The sequence below is a fragment of the Tachysurus fulvidraco genome, chromosome 22 (genome assembly GCF_022655615.1).
Source record: "Tachysurus fulvidraco isolate hzauxx_2018 chromosome 22, HZAU_PFXX_2.0, whole genome shotgun sequence".
NCBI lineage: Eukaryota > Metazoa > Chordata > Actinopteri > Siluriformes > Bagridae > Tachysurus > Tachysurus fulvidraco.
In genome coordinates, this window is record NC_062539.1 from 9,403,374 (window position 1) to 9,427,262 (window position 23,889).

General features: G+C 38.4%; 2 protein-coding genes and 3 non-coding genes across 8 annotated transcripts in view; 1 reads left to right on the forward strand and 4 right to left on the reverse strand.

Moving 5' to 3' along the window:
• Positions 1-138: 138 nt before the first annotated feature.
• trnai-aau lies at positions 139-212 on the reverse strand. The gene has a single exon. It is a non-coding gene; the product is annotated as a tRNA-Ile (tRNA).
• Positions 213-549: 337 nt separating this feature from the next.
• trnaw-cca lies at positions 550-621 on the forward strand. Its single transcript has one exon. It is a non-coding gene; the product is annotated as a tRNA-Trp (tRNA).
• Positions 622-874: 253 nt separating this feature from the next.
• Positions 875-946, reverse strand: trnap-agg. Its single transcript has one exon. It is a non-coding gene; the product is annotated as a tRNA-Pro (tRNA).
• Positions 947-4,366: 3,420 nt separating this feature from the next.
• snorc (secondary ossification center associated regulator of chondrocyte maturation) lies at positions 4,367-10,971 on the reverse strand. Of its 2 annotated transcripts, XM_027143205.2 has the most exons (3): positions 9,612-10,971; positions 5,855-6,031; positions 4,367-4,506 (listed from the first exon to the last, which is right to left on the reverse strand). In XM_027143205.2, the coding sequence occupies exons 1-3, from the start codon at positions 9,694-9,696 to the stop codon at positions 4,397-4,399; spliced, it is 372 nt and encodes a 123-aa protein (XP_026999006.1). In that variant the 5' UTR covers positions 9,697-10,971; the 3' UTR covers positions 4,367-4,396. The 2 variants fall into 2 exon arrangements, 1 of the variants encoding a protein (XP_026999006.1); XR_003440108.2 differs by lacking the exons at positions 5,855-6,031; positions 9,612-10,971 and adding an exon at positions 4,998-5,844.
• Positions 10,972-11,103: 132 nt separating this feature from the next.
• gigyf2 (GRB10 interacting GYF protein 2) overlaps positions 11,104-23,889 on the reverse strand; it is a 32,420-nt gene continuing 19,634 nt past the window's right edge. For all 3 annotated transcript variants that reach the window (XM_027143232.2, XM_027143229.2, XM_027143231.2), the window contains exons 13-29: positions 23,571-23,764; positions 23,009-23,165; positions 22,671-22,837; positions 21,557-21,651; positions 21,143-21,259; positions 20,871-21,010; positions 19,695-19,783; positions 19,228-19,353; positions 18,567-18,725; positions 16,447-16,785; positions 15,760-15,888; positions 15,446-15,673; positions 14,105-14,292; positions 13,382-13,524; positions 12,466-12,650; positions 12,006-12,156; positions 11,104-11,918 (exon numbers count right to left, since the gene is read on the reverse strand). In XM_027143232.2, the coding sequence (XP_026999033.1) occupies positions 11,851-11,918; positions 12,006-12,156; positions 12,466-12,650; positions 13,382-13,524; positions 14,105-14,292; positions 15,446-15,673; positions 15,760-15,888; positions 16,447-16,785; positions 18,567-18,725; positions 19,228-19,353; positions 19,695-19,783; positions 20,871-21,010; positions 21,143-21,259; positions 21,557-21,651; positions 22,671-22,837; positions 23,009-23,165; positions 23,571-23,764 (2,675 nt within the window). In that variant the 3' untranslated portion in view covers positions 11,104-11,850. The remainder of the gene's footprint in view (positions 11,919-12,005; positions 12,157-12,465; positions 12,651-13,381; positions 13,525-14,104; positions 14,293-15,445; positions 15,674-15,759; positions 15,889-16,446; positions 16,786-18,566; positions 18,726-19,227; positions 19,354-19,694; positions 19,784-20,870; positions 21,011-21,142; positions 21,260-21,556; positions 21,652-22,670; positions 22,838-23,008; positions 23,166-23,570; positions 23,765-23,889) is intronic.

Consider the following 23,889-nt stretch of genomic DNA (forward strand, 5'->3'; position numbering starts at 1 on the left):
TGCTTTTTCTTTGACAGAGTGTTGGAACTCATTAAGATGTTTTGATGATTGTTTATGGTACTTATTTAGTACTTATGGTATTTTGTAATCAGTCGCCTGTCTGATAATAAAAGACAAAAGCACTTTTATTAAAATTCATGGCCCGTACGGGGATCGAACCCGCGACCTTGGCGTTATTAGCACCACGCTCTAACCAACTGAGCTAACCGGCCAGAAAACGCTTATATGATAGTGGGTAACAATCACATGGACAGTGGTCCCTAATGGGTGTTTTCACCTCGAGCTTGACTAAGATAAAATGCATACTGAATAAAGTGGGTGAAAGGTTACGTACGTAGTGCAAGCTTCCACCGCCAGGACCTTCTACCCGTTTAGTTCCTAAACGTGCCCAGAAAAAAATTATTACTTCTCAGCAGCAAATTCTATTGCTCAAAGATCTTCATAGGTAAATTATGTATTTTCACTGAGATGTGTCACTTCGCTATTTCAATTTATTTATGGACTATACGCGTATAGGATTTAGGAAACTCGTGCTCCAGTTTTCCTGTGGACCTCGTGGCGCAACGGTAGCGCGTCTGACTCCAGATCAGAAGGTTGCGTGTTCAAATCACGTCGGGGTCAAGTTTATTTTTCTATTGATTTAAGAAAACGTGAAAAGGTTATCTTTAGCTGTTAGATTTTCCCAGCCGATGGTTGGTAACTAAAATATATGAGCTATATGTGGAATTTGCCCCAAAATAATTTAGTTTAAATATGAATCGTGCTCAAAGAGATGTTCAAAACTAAAATAAACTGAAATCAATTATTGTGTAGATTAATGTAGTTTATTAATTATCCGATAAACGGATAAAATATCACATTAACAAAAAAAAGAGGGCTCGTCCGGGATTTGAACCCGGGACCTCTCGCACCCTAAGCGAGAATCATACCCCTAGACCAACGAGCCAATACGGTTGGCCTTGCTTTGAGATTGCGAATTTAATGCGTTTCCGACTAGAGTATATTACAATAGTGTAATAATGTAACCAGATAATGTTGCATTAATATTCAATTGACTATTATGATGTGCGTTTTTTATTGTAGTAATGGCACTGTAAACATGAACAGTCTAATTTGTAAAACTACAAAATGGATAATGTACTGAATACACTCCTTATAAAAAAAATTTAAATAATCTTGCTTTTATATCTGTTTATATCAAGTGCATACATTTCAGCATGGGCGAGGCTAGCCCCTTTTTAGGGGTGCTTTAGCAAAGGAGGTCAGCACCCCTAAATTTTTTATTAATATTTTAGTCCAGCGGGTCGCCGCCGCTGTGGATTACCCTGGGGGACTCGTCCATAGCCATAAACGGAGAGAAGCATGGATATCTATACATAGATGTCGCCTTGGGGTCCTAAAAATGCGTCAAAACCGCCGCCATCTTTGTACAGTGCTCTTGTATTCAAATGCATGGACGATGCCTTCTGTGCTGCGTGTGGGTGTTCAAATGAAAGAAATATAAAAACCAGACAGCAAGGGATTACATTTTACAGGTGAGAATGTATTTTATGATATTAAATGTTGGGAAATTATATCTGAATCTGTTTGTAGATTCCCAAGTGATAAACAGAGACATCTGTCATGGACAAGTTGCAGGGACACTAAACACTTTTTTTTTTTAATGGTTACCTCAGCTGACAATCCTGGAGGGATGTCACCAGTTAGGTTGGCAGTTCAGCCAAAAAGTCAAACTTTGTTTTTTTGTTGTTGTTGTTTATGTGACTTTAGTACATACTTATTTAATGTTGCAAAAGTATTGCAGGAAAAGAATAAATAAAAGATTGTACAGTTTTATCTAACTTTCACATTATGTTCCTCTCAAATTTGTGAATTGCTTCCACCTGCAAATTCCTTTGTGTATCATATTTAATAAACCAATCCAACTTAAATGTTTAAATGAACATGTATAGTCACACCATTGTAGCAGTGTTGCATGCAGTAGGCTATAAGGTAAAGTGATTGTTCATTTGAAGTTTACTCAAGTGGAAGAATGTAAGTAATAAACTTACACCTACTAGCACTATGCATTATATTTTGAAAAAGTAGATTATCTTAATATCAAAACCTTAAATTTTCTCTGAACTCAATGATAAATACATGTGTGACCGTTGGAAGAAACAAAAAAAAAATAGAAAATCGCATTCATGACGATTTATGGTGATTTTATTTCTTTGCCTACATTGACGCTGATGCATTAAGAGGAGGGGGTCCCCTGTACCAAGATGGCGGCCTATTGACGCGTTTGTTCTAATATACTGCCGTATACAAGGCGACATCTAGTGTATATATCTATGGGAGAGAAGTAGCGCCGGTTACAATGTTCTTCCGCAAGATGCATGCAGTTCTGTTTAATAACTGCTAGAGCGTGAAACAAAAACAGCAGCGCGACAAATAAACTGCGTACCTGTGTAGTGTGTACGTGTGTCTCTGTTGTTAAAGTTTATCGTTAATTTGATACTCATTTTAACAATCGGGAGTCATGTAAACATGTGCGTCTTTTCTGGTCAGTCGTCATGGAAACGTGAAGCCCTGGCGTTTGGACCAGCGTGAAAACAAACGCCATATCACTGTATACCACCAGTATGTGTGAAAACACTCACTGTGGCTTTTTAAATGTATTGTTTTTCATTCCTAGATTTAGATCTGTTATTTTTCAGTTGTGGCTGACTATCAAACTAGACAATAAAAGAAAGTTTAATGTTTTTCTTTTGCTGTATTTATTAATTCCTCACACAGAGGATTTAACCTGAACCAGGCTCTCTCTCTCTCTCTCTCTCTCTCTCTCTCTCTCTCTCTCTCTCTCTCTCTCTCTCTCTCTCTCTCTCTCTCTCTCTCTCTGTCTGTCTGTCTGTCTGTCTGTCTGTCTGTCTGTCTGTCTGTCTGTCTTTAAAAGACAAAAGACAGATTCAGGTGAGAGACTAGGGACAGTCCATAATGATCTTGTGAAAGGAATTTGTCATTTAATAAAAAGTTAAAAGCCTAATAATAATAATAATAATAATAATAATAATAATAATAATAATAATAATAACATTTAAAATGACACACCTCTGTATTTCGCCCCTGCATTTCAGTAATAACACTGTGGAGTCATCACATGCATATTATTTATTGAAAAAACCTGCACCCTAGTAAAGACTTTGGAATGGTGCAAAGTCAGGCTTTAGGTGGCAGCATTGTGTTGAACATTTCCTTGATATGCAAAAATCTCCACATGAACTGATATTGAACCGTAATGAACTGATATTTAACAATCCAGCCACCTTTCAGTGCTGACAAACCAAACAATTGAGCTAAACACAGCAGCTGTTTAGGTTCACTGCAGAATGATGGCAATAATGGGACCACATTCCAGATTAAAGTTATGATTTTATTTGTCTCTTTTTATTTTGTTACTATAAATCCAACATTTTAAAACAGTGGTGTATAGCGTTCATGAGAGTAAAAGTAAAACCAAATATTTTAAAAATCAATGAATCATTCTCGATGACTGATCATGAGTCTGTCTGAAGTTCATTCCGAAACAGGAAAACACAGATGTGTTTGTGCTGATGAATCTATGGTTAATCTAAAGATTTGAGTATAAACATGGAGTTATTTCAATTCAAGCATTATAATAAGCTGATTATAATCATAGTATTACATAAAAACTTTAAGTTTAAGCTTAACACAAATTTGTGCATAACCAAATGCACATTTGCTAAATTAAAAATGCATTCATTTTGTTTCGCATAAAACATTTTCTCCTACTTTATTTTAAAACTCAGCAGAACACACATAGACAAACACACAGACACACAGACACTTTGATGTGCACACTATACAAAAACCTTTACACACATACCTTTGCACACCTTTACAAAGGAAGACTTCTGCTCACTTTCCTCTAGCGTGTTAACGTTTATTCTAAACAATGAAATCTTTGTAGAAAGGTCAATGGAAACCACTGGAAAGTCTATCACACAGCACATCTAAGAATAAAAAAGAAACTAAAAGCCTTAAAATAAAGTATGTATGAATGTATGATCAAGGGACAGCCTAGAAACCCTACTAATTTGTGCTCGAAAGGTGAAAGACCATTTAGACTTTCGAGAAATGAGGCGATCATCATCGTGTGAAAACAGCCATGGTTTAGCTGAAACAAATTTCCACAAATGAATGGACTATTTCACCACTCATACCAACCCTGAGGGAGTCAAAGAAGACATATATATATGTATATGTATATATGTGTGTGTGTGCATGTGTGTGTGTTTGTGTACGCAATCATGAGTGAGTGCATGAGAGAGAGAGAGAGAGAAAGAGATAAAGACAGAGACAGACATAGAGGTTATAAACAGGTGGTCATCATGTTCTAAGAGGCAGTGAATTTTCTGAGTGTGATGACGACGAGGGCAAGGAGAACAGATGCACCAAGGAATACAGCGATAACAATGGCTGTGATGGCACCTGGGCCAAGGACACCTGTGACACACACACACACACACACACACACACACACACACACACACACACACACACACACACACACACACACACACACACATCAGTCTCAAATTCCAGACATATTATTTCAGATTGCTTCTTGATTTGCAGCTAATATGAAAGAAAGCTGCAGAATCATTTATAACACCACTCACCTTTATGCAATAAATTCAGATAACAGTCACAGCAGTACTTTCAGAACTTTCAACAAAAGACTTCAAAAGAGTGCGGGTGGTGGTGGGTTTTTTTTAAATGGGAGGTAAAAACCCAAATACTGCTCAGTCTCAAATCAGTAATTTATTAATGCCACTTATTTCAAAGAATTTTTCCAAGTTTGTTTACATACATTTCTCCGATTACATCTCTATTTTAATTTCTTTATTAGCATATTTGTCTATCAAATACAGTACATATTTACTCACATGTTTGTGGGATTATTAAGTAATAATGTTCTAATTCTCTATACTCACCAGTCACACCAGCCAAGCACGTGGCATCAACACAATGCATAAAATCATGCACAACTCATAAAACCTTGATGTGTTTAGCCTGAAAATGCAGAATATCACATCAGATTCCACTCCTGTCAGCATAAAACAAGAATCTGAGTCACTGAGTCAGTGCCTATTATTGCATCAGATTCCTGTTAGAACAGAAGTAGAACCCAATGTGGTCGTGTGTTGTAGCCTATTCATCTCATGGCTTAATGTTATATGCATGGTGAAATGCTTTTCTGCTCATCACAGTTGTTTAAATTGATTATACGAGTTACTATATTCTATATTCTAGTATACTATATACTATATTCTCCCTAGTAGCTTGATTTTTGGCATTGTGCTGCTGCCCCATCGTGTACACAATATGGCTAAAAGTTCATGGATACCTGACCAGTCACATCCATATGTCCCATTTCAGATATATTCCCCCACTTATTATAATCATTTCTCTTCTCTTCTGAGAAAGCTTTTCATTCGATTTTGCCATGCAACTGTGGGATCTGGTCATTAAGCCACAAGAGCAGGCGTGTACTTAGGCCTGGTACTTATTCATCCCAAAGGTATTCAGATGTGTTAAAGACCTACAAATGGCTTTAAAACATGACTTTAGGTAAGTACATTTGGTCATATAGTGTACATTAGATCTTATGAGACCAAATTGTTCAGAGATAACTTATAGGGCAATTTACAAGATTAATGATTTTGTTCTGTTCTGTTTCTGTTCAGCATAATATGATGCTTCTAATGTTTCTTGCAGAGTTTAGGGAATAAGTGACTAGAGCTTTAAAACTGGACACACCACACACTTCCTGTGTGAAGAGTGACTGTACCTTCCTCCTCCATTGTCGTGGTGTCCATGTTGTCAGTGTAATCTACAATGAAGGTGGTTTGTGTCGGGTCTGGAGTTGGGTCTTTAGTCGTGACCGGGCCCACATCTGTTCCATCATCTCCGGAGTGCGTGCCCTGGTTATCGCTATGTAGCGTGGGAGAAGCGTCAGCCACGGTTTCTATTGAATCACAGATTTTGCAATCAGTTGGCTAGAAACCTTTACCTCAATTTAAGTATGTACACACAAAAACGCAATAAATGAAATGGAACATAAATGACAACTTTAACATTTAACAGGAAGTAACAGGTAGTGCATGGCTGTTTTTAATCACTGTCAAATCAAAGCATGTCTTGTTCTACATTATACCACTATTAAATTCTATTCTCTGACTGGGATGAAGATGTGTATTTATTTTCTATAAGTCTAAAGAACAGTTGGATATGCAGTTTCTCTGTCACATAGTAAACAATATTAAAGAATCACATGTTGTACCAGGGGGCACGGTGGCTTAGTGGTTAGCATGTTTGCCTCACACCTCCAGGGTTGGGGGTTCGATTACCACCTCCACCTTGTATGTGGAGTTTGCATGTTCTCCCCGTGCCTCGGGAGTTTCCCCCAGGTACTCCTGTTTCCTCCCCAGTCCAAAGACATGCATGTTAGGTTTATTGGCATCTCTGGAAAAAATGTCCATTTTGTGTGTGTGTGTGTGTGTGTGTGTGTGTGTGTGTGTGTGTGTGTGTGTGTGTGTGTGTGTGTGTGTGTGTGTGTGTGTGTGTGTGTGTGTGTGTGCCCTGCGATGGGTTGGCACTCCGTCCAGGGTGTATCCTGCCTTGATGCCCGATGACGCCTGAGATCCACGTGACCCGAGGTAGTTTGGATAAGTGGTAGAGAATGAATGAATGTTGTACCATTTATAATTACATTTAATATTATGTAACACTATACTTTCTTGTTGTCTTCTTGCTATCTTTTGAGTCTGTATTCCTGCCCTGTCTTTGTGCTCAGAACAAATAAATAATATCTTTTTATAATTACACGAGAGGATGATTATGAAAATTATATCCTGTGGGTTCTGAGGGCGAAGTTGTAATGGTGCCCAGACAGAGCTGCTTTTATCTCCATAGACAGACTTGATCACAGATCCATATTTCTTTTCAGTGGTCTGTAGACAGACATAGTTAGCTTAGTGAGCTAGTGAGTGAGAGACACTGCGCTGCTGGAAGCCTGGAAAAATCTACATCATAGCAATTTTTCCAACCTAACAAGGTTTTTATGGTAACGTCCTGTCGGCATGAGCATAAGATGTAGGACGGAAGGTTGTAGGTGGCACTAAGCATTAGTCACACTTTTGTTTGTTTATGCCAGGACAGAATATGCTGGAATACAAAAACGTGAATGAGGGTCTTTGTGGAAAATTAGCATGGATTTTCAATAGTTCTTATTCAGCTTTCCACTCTCCTTCTTTTCTTCTTCTGTCCTCACTTCTCTTGCTTGCATTCCTCAGATCATGGCATGGACACATCATGTGACTTTTCACACCTAAGTATTAGCCATGGAAACCTGACCCCGGTTCCTGTGGCACTGATTCCCAGAGTCTTAAAACACTGCGAGGAAATAGTTACTGTCCTCATCTGTAAGGGACACCACATAGTCAGACAATTTCGACAATAGTCAGGGAAATATTTCTTTTTTTTCCCCCAGAATACAGCTTTTCAAGTAGACACAAGACTTGTAAATCCACACATTTACGAGTGTAAGAAACTTAATTAAGCTTTTGTTAACTCACAAGGGGAGTTAACAATTCCAAACAAAATTGGGAATTCCAAACGAAAACCTTAAGGAAACCTTCAGAATTGTCTCATTATGAAACCACTGAAAGCATGCCATTTCTTGTTGAAAGGAATATTCTTATTATTTTTCACCTAAACCAGCTAAACTTCTGCCACTTTAGTGTAAATCTCATCTCATGACATTTAAAGTAAAAAGATGGCTAATATGCAGAGGAAGTGCGCATGTGCTGATCAGCAGCATACAATTTTTTTTAGTATGTTTACTTGTGCTGATGAAGCGTCTCTTGTTGTTGGAGCACCATCAATGCTCGCCTTCACACCGGGCCACAAAAGGGCACTTGTATGAACTGGAGAAGCAGCGAGTAACAGCCAGAAAACATGGTGTGTGTACTGGAGGCTACTCAGACTCATTTATGAGGCCACATATGGAAAAGCTAGCAGCTTGTGGCTTTGGTTGTGATTACGCATTTTCAGTAAATGTAAGCTGTGTATCAATTCTGCAAAAGTTAAAGAAGGACAAAGTATCAGAGCATCACATAGAGTAGCCTAGAAACTAGCCTAGCTTTGTAGCATTCTACCTTTCTAGTAATCTACTTGTTTAAGTGTTGTTTTATATAATATGCCCAACTGAAGTCCAAGCCCAAATTTGAGAATCACAGACAAACACCAAACACTGCAGTAGATTTTTATCTCAAAACATATTGATGTCCTCCAGTTTTATCTAGCACCAATCAGTGCTAGATAAATCAGATATAGAACTTTAAAACTTGGAGATTTGTGTAATTGAATGAGTATGACTAGTTTTTCTAGGTTCCTCCTTGCCAGACAACTTGGTCTTGTTCATTATGGATTAAAGACCATATCTGAAATTTTATGAAGCTGCTTTTTAACAATAGCTTAAAGTCATTTGAAAAAAATAATTGATAATGATTAGACCTGATGGTTATATTTAAGAGGCCCAAGCTCATATATAAAGCCTTGGAATAATGTGCTATTTAATTCCACTTGATTGAAACGATACCTTTATATCTATAGCAAACAGATGTCCTATACAGGTCCTATATACAGATGTCCTATATGGTGGACAGATATCTGCAAACCTTCAGCTACATAGTGTAATCCTACAAGAAATGCCATGGCTCAAAAGTCCACCAATTACATTTTCTCCCTTCAAATGATTTATACATAGTTTCCCCAAAAAGTACAAGCAGAAAAGCGAAAATGTCATTCTGCACTTTCATCTTGAATAAATATTAGTTGAGAAAATACTGATGCAACCCTTCATATTTCTTTCCTGGCTAAATTCTTAATGGGTCTTTCGAAATTAAAAAGTCAAATATAACGGTATCAGTTTTACTGGCTGACCTGTCAATGTTCTTCATTTAAGAACAAAAGACAACAGAACATTATTTAAACCCTAACAGACAACTCTGCCTACATACATCTGTTGTTCTTTTGGGAATTTTCCACAACTTAACACTCTTGCCATACTGCCTACTTGTGTACTTAACCTGTGTACTCTAGTCTTGAGGCATCAGGACTGATGGCTTGCTTTTCCAGAACGTCTAACAAACCCATTCTTTGTCTGATGTAAAGCGCTGAGGTGTGAAAGAAATTGCCAAATTACAATGTTTAATGGCAAGAAACTACAAAATAATATAGGCCATAAATATTTTTTATTTTTTCATTGTTCTTTTACATAATTTCTACATAAAACTTTCAACTTCTCAAAAACAAGTTTCTGAAAGACCTCTTAAATACCACATATACTCAGAGTTGATCACACAAGGATTCAGTGAAATCTCCACAGCTCATTTAAAGAATTTAAAAGAAATGACCTTGTTAGAAACCTAGATAAAACTGAAGCAAAAAAACTTCACATTATGCTCCATAATTCCGGTAATTAGTATCAGTGATGAAAAGGATTCTAGACTCGTTGGAAATCTGGCAAGAAAAGTCATCCTTACCTGTACGTACAAAAGCCACACACAGGGCAAAAACCGTGAGGAAAAGAAATCTGGATTCAGTGCTGAAGCATCTGTAAAAGGCCATGTTGTCTGAGCTGTTCAGGTGTCTCACCGCCAAGTCCAGACCAGGGGCTCAGTGTAGAAGAGGTAGTGTGAGAGGGTGGTGGAGCAGAAGGGTGAAAAGGTGGGAAAAAAGGAGGGGTCCGTTTACCGGACAGACTGGACATTGTCAGCATCTCCACCTACAGCCTCGTTTCATCCAAATTCTTAAAATCCAATTCTTCTTTAAATCACATGGTAACAAGTGAAATGCGAGTCTTAAATTTTGCAGCCTCTTGATAAACTGTGAATAGTATAGAGCAATCAGAATTTGATTTTAGATTAAGAAACATCAATATACCTTTTGATACTGATCTTAAAAAAAAATCTGGTTTTGCTTTATATCTGTAAGGACAGGTACTCTTATCCCCGAAGACCAGTCATGTTGTTTACATTGTAGTGTCGCTGGAATCAATGTCTTCTTTAAACAAATTATACATCTAATAACAGTTATCATATATAAAATTCTAAACTATGCGAGCAGTATCATCTTAAAAAGGTGGATTTACAGTGATCCTGAATGATTTTGTTAAGAGGAACGATAACTGAGTACAAAACACACACGCACCTGTATGGACTGCACTGATCTGCACTAAATACACTCTTTCAATATACATCCATGTATACAGCACCACCCATATCACACTGTTTTTGCTCTGTACACATGCTGCCTTGCACGTTTCGGTCAATTGCTGTTTTGCACAATACATTACAATATCTCATATAAATGCTGCTATTATATATAGTGTTCATTCCAGCATTTCTTCACATATACTATATGTACACTGGTTCGGCACTGCTTTTGTGTATTGTCTTTTGTGTGATGTATTGTTTGTTTGCACTGTCTTTTTGTCTTGCACTGTTTGCACCAGGTTACACAGATGCACTTTATGTGGCTAGAACTAACTTACCCAAGTCCATAGCTCTACCTTTGTTCTATGTAACACCATGGTCCTAAAGAAACATTGTCTCATTACACTACAAATGACAACAAAAGCTCCTTGACTAATTTACAAAAATTGATCATTCTTTTAGTACTGCTTATATTCATTAAAGTCACAGAAATGTTATATTTCTGATCTTTTAACCTACAAGGCATTTCACGGACAGTCCAAGTTTGCATTATTTACAGGCCACTTTTTGAGGTTGTGAGGTGTGGATTAAACCAATAGATAAATGAAACAAACAGCAATCATCACTGCAGTAATATTTTTGGCAGCTTAAACCTGCATATAAAATGTACAAATTAAGCGACACCGAATTACCGAATAATTAAGCTGAAAAACACGGAACACAGAAAATGAAGCTTGCCTTCATTGCCTGTACAGAAAAATTAAATGAAAATCCTGACCATCTCTGTTCAAATACAGAAATGTCCACAGAAAGAGACAAAGACGATGTAGAACAGCCCACACAAAAGACTGTCTTTTATTCTTTTTCCATATGGCAATAAAAAAGTATGACTCGGTTGGTTCATTTTCTCCATATATTATAATACAGTTGCAGAATTGAAAGTGTATTTTTTAAACAGCCTATTATTTTACAAGAAATGGGTAACTACTTGAAACTTTCAAACACGTCCTTAAAACAGGACGGCAGTGAATATATATGCCCTTAGGTCTTACTTTTTTGTCATCTTCTGCCAACACATGGCAACGAAGAAATGAAGAGGGAGGGAAAACAAGGAAGCAAAATTAATAAATAACAAATGACAAGATGGTATATAGATCATTTAGTCTAAATTTCTCTTTAACTGCATTAATGAGCACCTTATAAGAAGTAAATTATTAGTGATTTGGGGGTGTGGATGAATCCTTCATGAAGGCATCCAGGAATAATAATGAAATCTCGCACAAAGCTGGAGCCTGTGTATTCCCATTGGTCTTCATCAATGAGAGAGATTCCTTATCATCTATTTGGGCAGCATGTACGTTTTGGTTCTTCTCATGATGTCAATTCAGGCAAGACGTGTCAGTATTTTCCTCTAGAATAAGGAGACGTCCATGTTTTGGACTCAACATGCAAGAATTGACAATGGAAACAAAAGAGGGTTCATTAAAAAAAAAAAAAAGTATACTGGGGTAAAATGGCAGCTGTGAACAGACATAGTCAGTAGGGATAGGGAGTTTGTCAGCAGGTCTCAAAAGTCCTCCACAGTCTCAATCTCGCCCATGTTTAATCGCTCAGATGATGCGTTGACAGAAAATCCTGTACAAAATTACAAGCGAAAATATGTATAAGACAGCTGTAAAGTGGCCATGCATATATTTTTCACCAAGTTATACTTTAACTCACCTAATAGACTTGGATCTGCCCGCACCATTTTCTGCTTTTTCTTCTTCTTTCCAGAGGTGACAGTCTCAAAATGTGGTTGCTGTTGCTTTGTGGAGTGGTTGGACTGGAAAACGGGCTGAGAAACAACTTGATTTACACCCCACACTGAGTCCTGGAAAACCAAAACACACAGTTAACGGCACAGTGAATTGATTGTAAACTCTTAACCTCCGAAATAAATCTATGATTGATTTTACAAAGAAGCAACAGAAATACACTACATGGCCAAAAGATTGTGGACCCCTGACAATCACATCCATTTGTGCTTTTTGAACATCCCATTCCAGATTTTTTCAGACTTCAAGAAATGACTTTTTTCTTTTATTATTTTCTCAAAACTCCATTCTGACTATTTCAGATTCTATCACTGTCTAATATAAAACGCTTCAAACAGTGCAGATCTTGAGAGATTTGTACAAACCTGCTGATTTTTCTGCTGTTGACTCTGCAGAGGTTTTTGCTGGTTGCCGTTCTGTTTGGCACGGCGCTCAAGGAACTGCTTGGCAAAGTCCTTGACCTGAGGCGTATCGCCCAGATATGCTCGTACATAATCATGCACCTCATATGGAGAGTCTACCTCCTTCAAGAACGACGCAAATGTCGGGACTGCAGAGATGGAAAGAGAGAGAGAACAATGGAGAGAAACAAATCAGAGGACGGTGGGAAAACCCAAGAACAAGACAAGAAATCAGAGAGAGAGACACAGAAAGAGACAGGGAGCAAACAATCACTCAGTTTAAGGATAGCCATTGGTGCATTTGCGTCTTACTCAAAAACATAAGCAGGACTTTCAGTCATTTATAGATGACAAAGCTAATGAGTTAGAAGTATATAAAATAATCAATTAATACGTAAAATATTTTTCACATACAATGTAAAATGAATGCCACAAAATTTCATGTCTTTGGTTTTCATGTCATTGCTGAGGCTATGGGAGAAGATTGTTTACATGTATTCATTTAACAGATGCTTTTATTCGAAGCAGCTCACAACTGTTCAGAACTCACGAGGATTAAGGGCCTTGTTCAAGGACCCAACATTAGCAGTAATAGGCCTTGAATTCACAACCTTTGGCTTGGAAATTCTAAAGCCCATCTGCTATACCCTACCCGCTAAGCCAGCGCTGCTGAGTAATTTCCAATTTAATTTTCTGAAAAGGTTTCTGGTTGTCAAAGTGGATTATATGACAGTATTTACACTTGTAATTAAGCAGGATAAAATGCATTTCACATCTCCTAATTTGCTTGGAGTAATGGCATGTCAAATCTTTTTCAAAGGTCATGGTTGCATTTACACCTGCAACTTTGTGTTCATGCAGGTGGGTGCAAGTACCTCACCGTGAAGGTTGTTGGCAGTGTTAAGTGTGTGTAGCATCTGCTCACACCACTGCATAAAGCCATCCTGAGTTTTATTGGCTCCCTGAAAGAGCTTTAACAGTTTCTCCTCCTCTTCTACTTTCTTACTGGGTTTCCCACTGTTACTGCAAACATAAACCAGAACTAAGCATATTAGCTACTTAATGCATTTAACATAACACTAGCTTAACTCATTATTCAGTATTTTTATATTGTAGATTGACTAAATCAGATTATTATAACTGTTAAAAACAAGTTAATTATACAGCTTGAGAAAAACAGGAAGCATCATAGCAGCACACGAGACCAAGCGTCTTGTTTATATGTAGCAACCGCCTGTCTTGTGGGCCACACAAGATGTCTATAACCTATCGCTTGCATTGCTTTAGGTTTCACAAATCAAGGAAAGAAATATTGTGGTCAACCAAGTTACAACTCCCAAACAACTTTAATGCCATTGATTTGCTTATGCAGATGTCATCATGAGTAATGAATATTGTGTTTATTGTTATAGAATGTATACGTGTCATGTTGATGCCCCATGTCCATTTTGACAATTTTAAGATTCAAGATGCTTAACACACTCTTTGGAGGCACCCACATCTCCACTACCTTATGGTTTGCAAAAAATATAAGTAAAACTATTAAACTATTGAATACCTACTGGATAATTGAGTTTCTATAGTGTTTGACTGCATTCTTTACCTGAGGTTAATGCTTCCTTTGTTTTTCTGTGGGTTGTTCTTTCGTGTGGTTGGAGGTGGAGCAGTTTCTTTCACAGCATCATCCCAGAAGCCTAGGTTAGAGTTCTGGGTGTCACCCCAGATGCTGCTGGTGTCTGAGCTCCAGTGACTGGTATTACTCACTGAACCCCACACTGAAGAGGTCAAAGCCTATGTGCATGCACACACACATTTAGTTTAAGAGACATAAACCTGTTCCAGAGATGAATTTAAGAACCTATTGCATGATTTATGAAGTAGAGGGAACCTTTTTTACTTAAGACTCGTTTATTTACAGCCTGATGCCCCTTTTCCACCGAGGCAGTTTGAGTGCTGGTTCGGAGCCTAATTTAGAACCAGTTCTTTCTTTTTCGACACCCAAAGCACCGGCTCTGAACCAGGAAAAGTGGTTCTTAATTAGCACCAAACATTGCTGGTCTAGACTTAAGAACCGCTTGTGTCAGGAGCTGTGGGCGGGGATGGGAGCGGGGCTACTGTTAGTGCATTTGATAATGTACCTTAAGTATACTAATGTTAAATACACGTTTACTTTACCGCAATATGATCAATTATCAGCACACATGATAGTAGGTAGCTACATGCTAATTCTAACTTCTTTCTGTTTTAATGATAATGTTATGTACTTTCTTGAACGCAACCTCCATTTATACGGATTACATGGAGCTGCTTGTACACTTTGATTCGCCACGTTTGGATGCCAAATGTATGTTCACAAAGCCATGAGCGTTAACAGTCAAGCAACATCCGCTATTGTTGTTTGTGTGCTGCTGCTGCGCTAACGTTGCAGGGAAAGGTGACACGTATACAGTGATGTAACACTTGGCTCTGTGATGGCTCTCTAGCTGATGGAAAGGCAAACCGGTTCTAAGAAGGTACGCCAGTGGAACCACCTTCAAACCAGCACCAGCACTAGCTCTGAACCAGCACCTGGTTCTTTCTGGTGGAAAGGGGCATGAAAGCACTGCAACAGAAGGGCCAATTCTTTTAGTTTTGCTAGACATTTGCGATGAAAAGATTAATTTTAGACAACAGAGCAGAACTTCAGCTTTCAAATCCTGAAAGATATTTCGGAAAAGGAAGAAAGCAAAGTTATTTGGTAACTTTCCGTTATTGCAAGCAAGATAGATCAGTTCCTACAGTTTTACCTTTTTTAACAATAGGTCCACCAAACACATGAAGGTGTAAATATTAGGAAATGAAAGCTGAAATTCTGATCCATCAATCCATATTTTTTCTCTGAACCTTGGCTTTAGTGCATAGCAAAATGAATGAGAGTATAAAATGTAAAATTTCCAGTACTCACAGCTTTGTTCTGTGTGCGGTTTTGCTGAACAACTGTAGCCTGCTGCTGCTGCTGCTGCTGCTGCTCTTTCCTCTGCTTCATCTGCTGAGCCTCCTCCTGTTGAATCTCCAGAAGGGATTTTGTGGCTGCAGGCTGCTTGGCCACGCTGCCCCAACCTGAAAGCTTGGTCTGAGGTTGTTGTTGTTGCTGCTGTTGCTGTCTCTGGAGCTCCTGCTGTTGGCGTCGCTGCTACAGGACAATGTTCATGTTGACATGGGGAGCAGTGGAGGTGTTTGTCTAAACTAACAACAGAAGCTGCTAGATGCATTTCATACCTCCTCTCTAGCTAGTCGCTCTCGCTCCTCTTCTAGTTTCTGGATCTCACTGAGCGATAGAGTGTTCTGTGTCTGAGTGATGGAAGATGCTGAGGCAGACTGCTGTCCCCACTTAGAAGAAGATGGGAGCTGCAAAGAAAAGATACATTAGTTCTAACAAATGATTTAGTTCTAATTGAATGATTTATTTTTGACACTGACTACAAAGACAATATATAGACAATGTATTGTCTATGCCCTTGACAGACAGTCTCCAACTGTTGGTTGCATTGTCTTGATAGCACCTTCTTTTTTACCTGATATGCTGTGACTTGAAAGCAAAGTGATGCCATGCTTTCTAGTAATGGTTGATAAGCAGTTTTCCGCTCTGTGACTAGCCCTACGTAAAGAGATTTTAACACTAGAATCAGTCACCCATCTCTATAGATTTTCAATGCATGGCTGCACAGCAGTGGAGCAAGTGCGCACAATGCTGAAAAATTATGCCAAGCATGTCTGAGGCGGGGTCTTTTGGGTCTGGGCCTTGGCCATCAGTTCTAACATTGCTAGGTTTGGTTTACTAAATAAATAATACTAAGACTGAGTGAGGAGTACACACATCTGGTGCAATTCATCTTCCACTCTTTACATATTACAATACAAGTTGTGTGAAATAGCAGGTCATTTAAGTCCAGCCTTTCACATCACCTTCATTTGAGCTAACTGTTGCTGCTGCTGCTGTTGCTGGAGTCTGCGTAGAGCTTCCTGCTGCTGCTGCCTCTGTCTCTGCAGCTCCTGCTGCCTCTGAGCCTCTTGTTGCCTCTGAGCCTCCTGCTGCCTCTGCAATTCCTGCTGCTTTAAAAGCTCCTTCTGCCTTTGGAGCTCCTGCTGCCTCTGAAGTTCCTGCTGCCTTTGGAGCTCCTGCTGCCTCTGAAGTTCCTGCTCCCTCCTCTTCTGCTCTTCTTGCTGTTGGCGAGCCAATGCTGCTGCCTCTTCCTCTCTCCTCCTCTGTTCCTCCAGTTCCTCCTGTTTCCTTCGTTCTTCTTCCTAAAAACACCAACATGCAATCCAAAAATTAACTGAAAGCACAACCCAGCTCCACTTCCTCTTATAGTCAATGCTCAAATGTTTATGGAAAATAGAGAAGTTAACCAGCTACCATTAAAAAAATGGGATGTTCCCTGACACTTTTTCAAGTTGTGATACAAAATAAAACCATCAAAAATATATAAAGGCTACTGTACAAATCTGTACTGTACAAACTGTAGAAATCAAGATGCATGGACTCTTCAACCCAGTTCAGTTTAGAGGTTTTGGTGGACACAGGACAACCCATGGTAAAAGGTAAATCCAAAGAAATGACTACCAAATTGCATACAATAAAGACAAGTTTCATAGGTTGAATACAGTATCTTCCCACCATAATGAAAATAACCACATACACAATTAACTGCTTGTGGCTTTGTTGCACTGATAGTACAAAGGCAAATCCCTGTCCTCTAAATGCATCTACTGAACAGCTCAAATCTAAGGAACCCAATTGGAATAGAAAATCCACACCCTAAAAACACTCTGACTACTCAAGATTGTACTCGGTTAAAAAATAATTCACTTCAAATTTCCCTTCAAAGTAGTGAATTAGTTTCATAACACTTTTAGTTACTTTAGTCACACATCTAGTAGTGATGGGAAGTTCGGTTCTTTTCCACGAACCGGTTCTTTCGGACAGTTCCTTTTAATGAACCAGTTCAATAATCCAGTTCACCAGTTCTTTTACAACCTGACGTAATTCACAATGACGTAAATTCCTTCATCCCGCCACTGCCGGCAGATATTCATACAATGAATTTAACACATTCAAAAAGTTCTTTGTAATCATAACTTTAGTTGGTTGGTTGGTTGCTATAATTTACTGCCATGTCAGCTACTGAGGCTATCTTAATGGCAAGAACGGTTAATAAGAACTAAAATAACCTAAAATCACAAAGAAATAAAAATAGACAAACATAGACAAACATAAATGAAACAGACATACCGAAATGTCTTAAAGATATAAAGTTAATAAACTAATCTTCATCAACTTACAAAAAAAAGCATACTTTTAAAATGTTTCTTTCGCTCCATCAGCTGTTTCAAAAACTAATGCAAATGACACTCATACATTGATAAGACATTAAATCATAATCATTTCCATTTGTTGCTGTATCAGTTCAGTGATACACGCATGCGCAGTAACAATAGCTCATCGGTTCTCAGTATGTCAGACGTGTCTGAAAGAAACAGTTCTCAGTTCTGTACTGATGATTCGCTGTATCGGTTCAGTGATTCACGCATTCGCAGTATCAACAGCTCGAGCTCACAGTTCTCTCAGCACAACATGTCTCAGTTCAGTGTACAGGAGTTACATATACTCCGGGATATTAGTTTATTTAGAGTTGGAGGGGCTGTCAGGCATGACCGAAAGTGAGTAACTTTAGTAACTTGTGGATCAGCGATCACTAACATCTAGTATATGCTACAGAATCTGATGAGTTGCATGTTGTGTCCAAGAACCGACAAAGAGGGCATCCACAGAAAACCAAACATAGTGACAAACGTGTATCCATGTTTTCATGACTATAAATGGTACTATCATACTGCAGCAATCCGAAGTTTGTGTGGAGAAGCATATTAATGATACTGTGGCCTTCATAATTCTGAAGCTTGGGCCAAATATCAGATATTAAGACTGTTGAGGTGTGAGACTATTTCTTCAGTTTAAACCTGAAAATCTTTCAATCATATGTTACAAATCAGCTGTGGGTCTGATCTAACATCAGAAATGTCACCTGTTTTCGGAGGAATTCTTCCCTTTGCCTCCTCTCTTCCTCTTCTCTCCTCTTCTCCTCTATCCTGCGGAGTTCATCCTCCCGAGCCAAACGTTCGTCTTCCTCTTTCTGGCGCCGCTGTGACTCCTCCTGCTCCCGTTGCCTCCTTAGTGCCTCCTCCTAACAGACAGACACAGCGTGGACATTAATACCATAACTGCAATGCCATAGATACCATAGCACAACTCTTTATACAAAACCCATAATTGAGTGAAGGTTTCTGATCTCAGTCCAGCAGCCTCAATTTCATTTCACGTTTCTGTTTTCATTACTCTTACTACATAACCTACCCTATTATGAACTCAAGATGAATTTGTTGTCTAAAAGAAAATTCAGTGCACGATTAAATGTTTTCAGTTACACTGAATCAGTTACCATATGAAAACATGGAAACACTTCAATGGATTAAGAGTAAACAGAAACTGACTTTAGGTTTCATTCTGACTCTCAGGGAACAGGTGGTCTCCCCCAAACGATTTCCCAAAAGAACTCATGCATGCTTAGACAATTACAAAACAAAAGAGCTGTGAGAAATTAAATTACGCAACAAATATTAAGTTTTGGCATTGTGTATAATCCTGCAGTCGCAAGCAAAAATTCGCTGGGTCCTCGTTTCCCTGACCTGCTTCCGTTGAGCTAGCTCCTCTTCCTCCAGACGTTTGCGCTCTTCTTCTTGCTGCACCCGCAGCACCTCCTCCAGACGCTTCCGCTCCTCCTCTTCCCGTTTGACACGAAGTTCCATCTCCAGCTTAAGTAGACCAGATGGCAATTACACAAGAACCAAAAACAGAAGCACCCAAGAGTTCTTGTGTTGAGATTAAAATTTCAGTCCGCATTTGATATTCTGTATTGCTGAGAATGAAGTATGGTATTCTGCTATTTTGGACAGGTCTCTCTTGAAAAAGAGATTCTATATCTCAATGAGACAAATCTGGTTAAATAAAGGTTAATAATGGTAACATTTTCTAAATTAGCAGAGAAAACTGTTCACTAATATGAATAAATACAAGTGATCTATGGTGTTATGATCAGTGTATGCTCAGCAAATAGAAAGTGTAACATGTAAAAATCCAGGATGGTTCGTCATACCTTAGCAGCCTTCTCCAGTTGCATCTGTTCAATAGATGGTTGAGGTACAGTGTCTATAGGAAGATCCCACACACTTGTGCCTTCCCATGCTAAAGAAAAATAAACATACTTTTGAGGCACATTGTACATGCATACATTCATCCAGAAATATCCGTACCAGTTCCAACCTCCAAACCTGCTGTCCTGACACAATCTTTTTGAACAGATAGATAAAGCTTAGACAAGATAATGCACAACTTATCCAGTAAGAAGTTTTTTAATAAGACATTCTAAATGGTTGTGCCTTCTTTGCTCATCACTCTTAAACATTGTGGCCTTGCTGAGAACTGAATGCCAAAGCCTTTTAAAATTATATTGATAATTTCGTTTCCTGTGCAATAAAGGAAACAGAAAATTGGGTTTCCTGTGTTATCACACATTCCCAGTTTAGTTTTCATGAAGTCATGCAATAGCAGAAATGAGTAACCCAAACACCCCATGAATGTCTGGGGAAAGAACAGAGTAAATTTTTTGCTCACTAAAAAACTCTAGATTGTACGTTTCTAAAAAAAAAAAAAAAAAAAAAAAAGTCACAGAAGACAACTCACATTAACTATCTTGCAAAATCTTCAAGCATATAACATTTACAAGTTGAATCATGTTCTCAAATGTGTGGTGAGAGCACAGGAAGGCAAAACCAGGATGAAGGAAAGGTTGTGAAATCATAGTATGAGTCATCAAACGAAACAGGTCACCAACAACCTGCTGCTTCTCCCACACTGGACAAGTAAAATAAACACTATACAAAGCATAATGCAGAAGGCAGTTAGACAGAACATGTCACGGCAAAGTCCAGTTCCTTAGAAATATTACAGAATCCAGTCACCAGGTTTGAGCCAAAATAAATAATTACAGTTAATAAAACAACACTTGTCCAAATACAGGCAATACCTTCAGAGATGCAATGACAGAATTAAAAAAATTACTCCTCTTGTTTGACTTACTCTTAGTCAAAGCACACAAGAACTCCAAAGGCAGTCGGAGCCTTTCATTCTTGCTGTAAATTAAACTTTCCTCTCTTATAAGGATTTTTTTGTTGTTCAATGTTTTAATTGTGTTTGGTACTAAACATTACTATTAGTTTTAGGATTCAAAAATGATTAAAGTATTAAGAGACAGTATTATTTGATGACATACTGCTTGGAGCTGCTGGCTGAATGTTTGGCGTGCAGGATGCTTGGGTAGATGGGTTCTGTATATCCCATATAGACCCTGAATCTGGAACGGACATGGAGCGCGTCACTGGCGGCAAAAGACTCTGCTGCTGTTCCGGAGATCTGCGTAAACAAAATGCAAAATGTTAAAATAAATACTATGGCGGCACATCAGAGGACAAACTATGTTTAAATGATTGCACTGGTGGCAATCAGCATTCCGTCTTTCTGAACGCAGCTACTGAAAAGGTTCACCTAAGCTTGAGGGCTTGTTGCAGGTACAGGTTAAGTTGCTGTTGCTGCTGTGTTGGAGGAGCAGCTGAACTGAGCACAGCTTTTTGCTGAGCTAAAGCCTGAGCATACTGCTGCTGCCTGTAATCACATACACAAACCAGGAGGGAGATTTAAAACAACTAACGTTTGCGTTAAACCAGTCAAGTTATTAATTTGTGCATAGCTAATTACTTTCAGCTTTTGAGACACAGAAGCTAAGTAACTGTTGTTTGTAGCATCCGTGTTTATAAAGCACACCAGCTAAATTTCACAGGGCAGCACACTGGCTGGTTTACATGCCCCATTTCCAAATATTATGTAGTAACTAATCTCATCATTTTTACATTTTAAAAAACTTCAAGTAGAAGGTTGATGAAAGTAAGAGAGATAGCTTACCTGATTATGTACTGGTACTGCAGTTGCTGAAGTTGATAGATGCTTAGAGCATTTAGCTCCTGCTGTCTCTTTATTCTCTCCTGATCAGCATCGCCCTATAAACAAACACACACACCCCCAAAAGTCAGTGATGCACCAGCGTAATACAAAGACTAAACACCACACGCAAATGTTGTAGTAGGGCTTAAATGAAATGGTAAATGGAAATCAAATTAGGTTGCAAGCCAATTAGCAACTATATAAAAGGCCCCGACAATCCAAACCAATATCAACGAACTAGCACCAACCAAGGCTAACTGATTAATCTCATTAAAAACTACACATGAGGGAGGGTCAGCATGACTCCTTTTTTACTAGTCTAACAGTAATTTAAGAGTTCCCCAGAGATCGAGTCTTATTTTCTATAGTTAAAGTAAAAAGCCTGCTTCAATTTTTAAGCCATTTAATTTGTGTAGCAAGTAGCACATCGAGCACAGTCTTAGTTTCTCAGTTTTAGTTTTTTAGGCTACACTATAGATGATGCAGGTTAAAAATAATAATAAAAATAAACAAATTCATGGCAACAAATGTGCAAAACAACAAGTTTGTGTAGTAATTATGGATGTAGCAGTACTATTTAATGCAGTTCCAATTCCTAAAATGACACACATATAGACAAGCTGGCAGCACAGCTAAAATCACAGATTCCGAAATGGAGTACAGAGCAAATGGTACTGGTGTGCATGTACAGTATGTGCCACTATATGTGGATAAAGGTATGTAAATGTAGGTGTGTGAAATAAACAATTAATCCAAAAGATGCAGTAGCAAAGGACAACAGTGCCCATGTCCTAAATCATATACTATGGTAACTATTTGATTTGTCAAAATAATAGAGAAATATGAAGAAATGGTACAAATCAGTTTCTTTTTTTTCTGGCCATCAATCCTTGCAGATAACTAATGCTTCAGTTTTCTTAAATAACTCACAGTAAAAGACTTGTCTAATACTACTTGTTTAAATTTCACATAATGCTTCATCTTTTCAGCCAACCAAAATATTATCTAATTCCGTAAAAATAATATTACACACTATACCACTGGTTCTGTTATTCTATAAACAAGATTGTTTTACCAGTATAGGAGGTAGTGGAGGCCCAGGAGCAAAAGGCACTCTCCCCCACATCTTAAAGATTTCACCCAGGGGATGGAAACCTTCATCACAGCCCCTTTTCACCAGCAGGGTCATTGTGAAATACCCAGCCTGGAACCACTCCGACATCTCATGATTACTGAATGGACCTTTAAAAAAAAAAATTAGATGAAGATCAAACAAATAAAACAATCCTCTACCTAAAGACAAAAAACTACATAAAAAAAATTGAAGTGTCTTATACTTAATACTTAATCCGTTCCAAACCATGCAGGCTTTAAATGAGACTATTATTGCCATTTTCTGGTGTTAGTTTTCACCTTGAATCTCTCCCTGAGGATCCTTATAGTACCACTTGAGAGCAGCCTCATGGGATGGTGGCAGGCAGCCAACTTTGGGCCGGTCTGCACTCTTAGCCCCCAAACGCTCGTCATCCACAGCACCATCATGAAGATATGCCACCATTTTCTCTGCTTCCTGTCAAAAGCAGAAAATACAACCATCAGAATATATTTTTGGTTAAGTCAATAGGATTCTATACTAACTGTGGAAATACGTTTAAAAGGATTAAATATTATACGGATAGACTGATGATGCATTCTTACAGCTTTTCAGTCATATAAGCCATGCCACTAGTTGATGGTAAAATCACAGCTAATACTAAAAGCCATATTTTGATACTTGTGAAAGCACTTTTTTTTTTACCTAGAAATAAGTGAAGGGCTTGTTATTTTTTTTTTTTTACAATGATTTCAAAGGGACATCCTACACATCATACTCAATGACAAGATTCACATGCATAAACACTTACTCCTCATACACATTTCTCTCTCATTCATATTACAGTTACATTCCTAACAAAAAGAAAACTCCCTGGCCAACCTGTTCAAAGTGTTTGAGGCCCTCATCCTCATCTGCATCTGTGGCCATTGGTGCAAGTTGGCCAATAGGTGGCATGATGCTCTTTGGGAAAGGGAGTGCTTCTGGTACTGCCACTGGCACTGGAACTGGTACTGGCTTGGGATGTGTTGTGAGTTGCTGGGTAGGCAACACAGGGATGGAGGAAACTGGAAAATCTAAACCATTGAAACAGACAACAAAGACACAACATAAAAGTAAGCAAGGGTAGTAGGTGTGTGTTTGTGCAACTTGTGAGCCTGTACAGCTTTTACAGGATAGCCCCTCTGTCTAATATAAAAAC